At 37.7% G+C, this 7788-nt stretch overlaps 1 protein-coding gene across 2 annotated transcripts; it reads left to right on the top strand.

Annotated features, from left to right (window-relative positions):
- Window positions 1-627: 627 nt before the first annotated feature.
- LOC113535310 (macrophage mannose receptor 1) lies at window positions 628-5219 on the top strand. 2 transcript variants are annotated; one of them, XM_053238888.1, is made up of 6 exons: window positions 628-688; window positions 878-939; window positions 2733-3104; window positions 3504-3836; window positions 3944-4035; window positions 4975-5219. In XM_053238888.1, exons 2-6 carry the CDS (start codon window positions 903-905, stop codon window positions 5101-5103), a joined length of 963 nt encoding a protein of 320 aa, XP_053094863.1. In that variant the 5' UTR covers window positions 628-688; window positions 878-902; the 3' UTR covers window positions 5104-5219. The 2 variants fall into 2 exon arrangements, with proteins under 2 accessions (XP_053094863.1, XP_034165153.1); XM_034309262.2 differs by lacking the exon at window positions 628-688 and having other exon boundaries at window positions 699-939.
- Window positions 5220-7788: the final 2569 nt, after the last annotated feature.

The raw sequence follows: 7788 nt of genomic DNA on the forward strand, positions 1-7788 counted from the left end.
TATTGTGTAGTGTAGCAGCAATATTGGCAGCAAAAAGTGTCTCATGTTTAATGCAGCTGCTTGATGGCAATGCCTATATGTTTAATATGTTGACAAAAAACAATAAAAACATGTTATACAAAAAGAACAGGAAACACACACACAGACTGAGATGGGACAACACATAACAGTACATAAAGAAAGGGTGATGAATATGTGGGTGATCTCTTTTGTATTAGTAACGGATGGATCTCTCTCTGCAGGACATGCAACAATACTGCTCTATTGTACAGCACTGAACAGAACCTTTTCAAAAAGGTGTAATGACCCAGACAGTTATAGACACTATTACAGAGGATTTTTAAAAATAAACAGGCAAAAATACCAGACAAAGAAGACAGAACACAAATGTGGCATAAGGGAATGCTAATGCTAAGCTAGGCTAAGCTAAGCTAAGCTAAGCGCTAAGTTAAGAGCTAATACTAACCAGTAGAGGTGAACACTACAGAGGATTCAACAAAACCAGACAGGGTGAAGGGCAGGGCAGGGCACATGGAGAGGTGCACTTATACACTCTGGTAATGAGACCAGAAACTAGCAGCAGATGTCATTACTCAGACAGATCTCCGGAGAGGCGGAGCAATAATGAAGACAGATCAGTGACAAAAGGGCATTACAGATATCAAGGGGCAAAGGGGCAGGTGCTTGGGTACCCACAGCTTCCTCTTGTAGACTAATTTATGTTATTCTTGGACTTTTAATATGTTGTGGTAGAAAATAAAAACTGCATTGATTCAAGTTTAACTTCAAATATAATTATATGAAGTGATGTGGTACTTGCAGTTATCAGTTTTACTGAAGACACTGAAGTATATTAATTACATTTCTTATTTCTTAGTGAGTTTCCCGAAAACACATCAGTGATGGAGCAGCATCTGTTCATACTCCTGTTTCTCATAGGTAAGAGAAAATAAGTGTGTGTGTGTGAGTGTGTGTGTTTTGAGGGGGAGAGAGAGAGAGAGAGAGAGAGACATCAACCTACAACATGAAAAAAAAATGTCTTCATCCTAATAAAGTGATAGTCTTACTTTTTGATACAGGACACCTCTACCAACATGGTCTTCACTGTCCTCACAGCCCACTCTGCCATCCCATTACTTTGAGAATAATATGGGCTACTGGTCACATGTGTCAAACCATAGTCCATAGTAAAGCATTGTGCCTCTCTTTAACACAAGCCTTACAGCTGTTCACCTTGACTTTGATCTGCTTGGTCAGTCCTGGTCACCACACTGGCTCTCAAGTTCTAGCTAAACACTTGGCAATCTCCTAGTTGCCCTGGTGTATTTTCTCCAGGATTTCATATGGAATCACAATTCTCTTACTCTCCGTTAGAAGCCCATCTCACCATCAGCAGATCATGTGTGTGTTGCCAGTCCTGTTTGAGGTGTGGGGCAGACTTTTGTCTTTCCCACCCCATGCATATAAGAGATGACCCCAGTCTACAATCCTCATCCTCTTGTTGAGCCTATTTATTTGAGCATTTCATCAGTGGGTGGTGGCTGTTGAATAACCTCATTTACATTAACCCTTATATCATTCTGGAGTGTCAGTTCATCCTGTTTTGGAGATTTTCACCAGATTTTTTTTTATTTTTATCAGGGACACACATAATCTTGTAGTAGAAGCACTATAGCCTTTGTCTGAAACATAGCTTTTATCTTGTCTGGGTCGGGCCATATGTCAGCAGCACTAATATATGGCAAAGGTCCACACAGGTTCTTTGTGGGTGGTCTGAGAACTCATTGGTTTTTGGAGAACCTCATTGCATCTTTTTGTAGCTGTGATGGTCTGTCTTATCTCTGGCCATTGCTTCTTCACTCTGTTCTATTTTGGTGATTGCGTTGCTGGAAGTTAGCTCCGGATCTAATTGTAGCTTCTCTGAAAAATGCATTATCCCTTATGCCTACTACCAGCCTGTCTCTGATCATTTCCTCCTGAAGAGGATATTGCTATGTTAATTTATGAACTGCAGTGATAAATGCTTCAGCTGGCTCTCCTGGTTCTTGACAACATTTATATATACACAGCCTTTTCATAAATGATGTTTGAGTATTAAATGATTCTCAAACGTCTCTTTTTATTTTTGGTATATATTATCCTGTTTTTGTTGGATATTGGTAAGATACTTAATATGTCATCGAATTTATCACATATCATGTAAATTCATGAGATTACTTGACACTCATGACCGCCCTTGGTAAGGCCTGCAGCAATGTGGAATCTCTGGATCCAATTGGGCCAGGTATTGTTGCTACTGTTAAGTCATTGAAATCAAAATTGTCTGGTAGGCTTATCAAAAATAAGGAATCCATTCGTTTCATTTACATACAGTCTCCTCATTGCTGTGCACTTGCTTCTGTGTGTGCATGTGAGTTCACTGCAGCTGTGCTAGTTAGTCAGCTGGTAAGTTGCTAATTATATTTTGTTGAAAATCTTTACTTAACTGTATAATTACAAGGAGAACAGCTTCCACTGTATAATCACATACTCCTCTAGCACTGCGCAGGCACAGACAATACATAACCAAACATTCTGTTACTATTGTTTCAAAATTATTACATTTAAGGAGGTGTTTTTATAAACACGAATAAAGTTTTTATGTTTTTCACCCAAGAAAAAATAAGAAAAATATCTTTCATACTATACAGCTAAAATTAAATAAGGACGTTATTTAAAACTCTCCTCTACAGGAGTCATCCCTCTCATCCTGTCTGTTCCTCGTAAGTACTATCTGATCCAGCAAGAGCGAAGTTGGAGTGATGCTCAGGCTTACTGCCGGGCCATGCACTCTGACCTGGCTATCATCAAAAGTGATGACAACATGGCCCGACTTCAGAATGAAGCACAGAGACAGCAATTCAGTTCCAGTGCTTGGATTGGACTGTACAGTGACATCAACAGCTGGCACTGGTCCCTTGGCAACGAGGCAGTTGGAAGTATGACCAATTGGCATGCAGAAGAGCCTAACAACAATTACGGACATGAAGAGTGTGGAGTGGTCAGTATGGTGGGTTGGTGGGATGTGTCATGTAGACACGCATACCCCTTTGTGTGCTTTGATGGTGAGAAGCTAAGTACATATTACTCACTTTCATTTTTTGTCAATAGAGAATGTTGTCTTGTAATAAAAATTCTAAGTGGTGTGTTTTTACTGTGCTCACTGAACTTAAGGGTGCTCTCAAGTGCCACATATATTAAACAGAAAAATATTAGAACACATTTGAGTTATCAGACAAAAACAACTCTGGCATTTGAGAAATGGTTTACTGGTTCAGTCTACCTAGGCCAAAAGGTGTGCAGTGTTTTTTTTTTTTTTTCTCTATTTTTGCTTTTGATTATTTCTGAGAAACATCCTTGCGGTGTTTTTCTGTTGTAACCTATGTAACTTTCACTTTTTGGCTACATTAACGTCATGAATATTCAAATTGTAAAATCTATTTTTTTTTTTTCAATTGTCACAGACAGTGAAACTGGCAATCAGAGGTACATTTACATCTCTAATAGTATGACATGGCATGAAGCTCAAGTTTACTGTAGACAGTATCACACAGACCTGGCCAGCGCGAGAGACACTAATGAAAACTCAGTTATAGAGAGACTGACCTCTGGATGGACTTGGTTTGGTCTGTTCAGAGACTCCTGGAAGTGGGTAGACCAAACCAACTTCTCTACCATCAGCTGGATGCCTGGAGAACCTGATAATGCCCTGGGGAATGAGAATTGTGGTTATTTAAATAACAGTCAGGCTTTTGATGCACCGTGCTCAGACCTAAAGCCTTTCTTTTGTTACTCCGGTCAGTTTTATTCAGCATTTTTGATAAATTTAAACTGCTTTTAGAATGTCAGTTTAATTGTGTGTTCATGTTTGTGTTTGTATGTGTCTTTGCATTTTTATATCCAGCAATCACAGGAAAAGAGCAAATTGTAAAGTTGAAGGTTCAAGCCAATCAGGATGTGAATGATCCTGCAGTAAAGATGACCATCTTGGAGCAGGTGGGTCTCATCCTCCACAGGACCCCACTTAATCTTATTGGTTTCACAGGAGGTTAAGACAAAAAGACACAATTACCACTATTGAAAACTTGATAAATAAAATAAAAGAAATAAAACGGATTATGTCTGAAATACCAATGATATTTTTTAAAAAGCTCAATAAAAAGACACCTTTGCACTGATCTCAGTTATTCACAGTCGACGCATGATGCCCTCACACTGGTCTCACGGCATGAAGATTACGCTTGTCTGGTGCATAGAGATGTGATTCGGGTTGCTGGTTAGGGGAGCTGAGGAGAGGAACCCATTCTGCTGTGCCATATTGTGCAATACAGTACATGCCCTCACAATCTAGCAGACTTTTTCTGGTTGGTATAGCAGTCTCCGACTTGACTCATCCAGACAATGCCACATTTTATGCAGGCCAATGATGCAGTCTGAATGTGCAATAGCGAGTGCATCATTGTACTATCTCTCCTCTGTCATATGTGGGTTTGGGGGAAATTTTGACTTCTTTTATAGAATTAAATTGCTTTTGATTGTTTGAGAAATTCTGATTTGGTGCGCTTATAGCAACATGAGTGCAGTCAATTGCTCTGATTACATTTGGGAAACTGGACATTGCTGCAAATTGTGCTTTGATGTTGGCCTCTTCACTCGCCTGGTAAGGAATTCTGATGTACTCACTTTAATTATGCCAACCAATATGGCTGATTTGATGGAGCTTAAGAATGGCTGGGGTTGTTAAGACCTGTAAGTGAGAAGGTAATGAATGTTGGTCTCTCCATGAGACCAACTCAGCACATAGTTCCAAAAGAATGGCTCTTAGAAATTTAAATCGGCTCATTAGGAAATCAAGACCCCACTTACAGGTTTCACAGGAGGTTAGTGTCTCTATCCTGCATTATTTTCTAATTAAAGTCTTATTCTGTTATTCAGATCAAGCAGAAAGTGAAGAATCATGGAATGGCAAAAAACATCACGGTGAAATGGAGAAAGCATCCAGATGGAATGGTGTTTCACAAGAAGAAAGAAAATACTACTACAGTAGGAAAAGGAGAGCTCTAAGTCTATAGCTGTGCCTAAATTATGTAATTCTGTAATGCACTAGGCATTTTTATTATGAGTAATATGTTCACTCTGGGAAATTTAATGAGCTCTAATTCACTATTAAATGTATGGTAACTGGGGAAAAAAGACTAATTTACACCAAGTTTCTCTTTCAGTTCATTTCTAAAAGTAATATTTGTATTATTCATTTAGTTGTCTACAATGTGTCTTTACCACAAATGTAGTTGATCAGGTGAGATGTGAGGATGTTGAATGCTTGTTTAGTTTTACAGATATGGTGGTAATGTAGCTAACATGTAATGAAAGTACAATCTTAACCAAAATGCTTTGTGTAAATATACACCCAAATCTTTATATACTCACTCCAAACAACATTTAAAGATCCATAATTTTATATAACTCATATAGACACTCTTACAGCTTTCTGTATCATAACCAATAACTAGCAATTCTATTCCCTATGAAGTAGATTTCATAGACTATGTGATGTAAGAATAACTGAATAATGTGCAGGTTCTGTGCAGTCTCTCATGCTTCCTCTTGAGCTCCATCTGCAGTGCTTCCACTGTGCTCATCATTTCACTCACTAGGTTCTAAAGCTCTGGGGCCTCATTTATAAAACCTTGCATAGATTCCAGAGTGAAAGTGTGCATGTGCACAAAAACCAGGAAATTGCATGCACACAAAAAAATCTGATTTATAAAATCGCGTATGCACACCTGCACACCGTTTCTGCTTTATAAATGACAGTCTTCTTGAAAATATATGCAGGTGAAAAAGCCTCCTCTCCCGCTGGGTTACCACTCACAAATATCCATAAATGGTCAATGCATATTTAAATGTGGGGTGTCCCATTCGTTGTTGAGTGAGGTAGCATTGACACTGGCAGAGAGAAAACCAAAATGAGGAATGTTGTGATTAGAAATTTGTGTCGGAGAACAAGACAAAAAGACACAATTACCACTACTGAAAACTTGACAAATAATCTGAAAGAAATAAAAGGGATTATGTCCAAAATACCAACGATATAATAATAATTTTATAATAAAAAAAAAAAGCTCGATAAAAATACACCTGTGCACTGGTCTCAGCTATTCACGGGTGATGCATGATTGCTTGCAAAATTCTGATTTGATGCCCTTATAGCAACATGAGTGCAGTCAAATGCTCTGATTACATTTGGGAAACTGGACATTGCTGCAAATTGTGCTTTGATGTTGGCCTCTTCACTCACCTGGTAAGGAACTTTGATGTACCAACTTGTTATTTTATTTATGCCAACCAATATAGCTGACATGATGGAGCTTAAGGATGGCTGGGGTTGTTAAGGCCTCTAAGTGAGTAGGTATTGCACCTCCATGGAACCAACTCTGAACATAATTCCAAAAGAATGGCTCTTGGAAATGTAAATCGGCTCATTAGCCAATTATCATGGCAACAAAATCTTTGTGGTGTCTAAAAACGTGTTCTTGTCTTGTTCAGAATTAATAGAATGTGAATGTGTGAAATTACTTCACAGCTGTTTGCAGCCTGTAATTACCTACAATTAATACCAATACAAAACAATTTACTATTTCATTCATATCGGGGATTAAACAAACTGACTGCAAATAGTTCAATGGAGCAATAAATATCAATATATAGACTAATTAGCCTGTCTACACAAATAAATAAATAAATAACTCATGAGAATGCTGTTATGTTTAATGCTTCTCATGTTTAAGTAGCTTGTATGCAGTTATTATGGAGCTGCATAATTTACTATGAAGTGTAAAGTGTGAGAGCAATGATTTGCATATTTATCTGTAATTCTCTACATATCCACAGGGACGCTAATTCCCACTGTTTCTAAAATGTTGCAGATGGCTCAACACATGGGTCAAAGCTTCTGAAAATATATGCTTCATTTTAGGCAAATATTTCTTGATGAATTCTATCTTCTGCATGAGAGGTTGTGTAAACACATTCCAGACCCTTTTTGTGCGTACACGGACATCAGCAGGCCCCTGATGATGTCTGTAAAGCTGTATACGTCATGGAACACCCTGTCCATGTAATCACATTTTTAACTAATATCAAACTGCTCATTTAATAATAATAGTCTACATTTTCCCAAATAGTATTAGTTACACAAGGAAATACTGCGTGTTTTAGCCAAAAGAGAAAAAAAGAAAAGAAAAAAAAAAGAAAAAAAAAAAGGCTTTATGAAAATCACTTGAAAATAATGGAATGTTCAGCTGATTTTATCAGGAGAAACTTACACAACAGGTGCAGGAGTCAATATGCACAGAAAACATTCTTCGGATGGCCTGAAAGAGTGAGACATAGCCTGAGCACTTTATTGACTCTGACCTTTACATCCTAATTCGACTGCCTTCATGTTTGGAATGATATAGAAAATGTCACTATCACCGCCTTTAATTGTCCGATTCTGCAATTTATTTAAATGTAAACCATATACTACATTTAAGTTAGTACACAACTGTTAGTACACAAGGCCATTTATTGTCATATTATAAGCTTTATATGGCATTTAAATAAAGAAAAAGAGATAAAGAAACAGAAATTTGTATCCTCTATTTTTATTCATCATTAACCTCATGATTAATTAACCTGAATGATAAAGAAGCTGCTTGCAGATCTTATTTTTAGAAAGGAAACTAGGTAGGAAGGGAAGTTAAT

The sequence above is a fragment of the Pangasianodon hypophthalmus genome, chromosome 12 (assembly GCF_027358585.1).
Source record: "Pangasianodon hypophthalmus isolate fPanHyp1 chromosome 12, fPanHyp1.pri, whole genome shotgun sequence".
Classification (NCBI taxonomy): Eukaryota; Metazoa; Chordata; class Actinopteri; order Siluriformes; family Pangasiidae; genus Pangasianodon; species Pangasianodon hypophthalmus.

Excerpts from the sequence above, each read along its gene's own strand:
- LOC113535310 (XM_053238888.1), top strand. The coding sequence starts at position 903 with ATGGAGCAGCATCTGTTCATACTCCTGTTTCTCATAG. Across the intron at positions 940-2,732 it reads CATACTCCTGTTTCTCATAG|GAGTCATCCCTCTCATCCTG; the intron begins GTAAGAGAAAAT and ends TCTCCTCTACAG. Across the intron at positions 3,105-3,503 it reads CCCCTTTGTGTGCTTTGATG|ACAGTGAAACTGGCAATCAG; the intron begins GTGAGAAGCTAA and ends CAATTGTCACAG.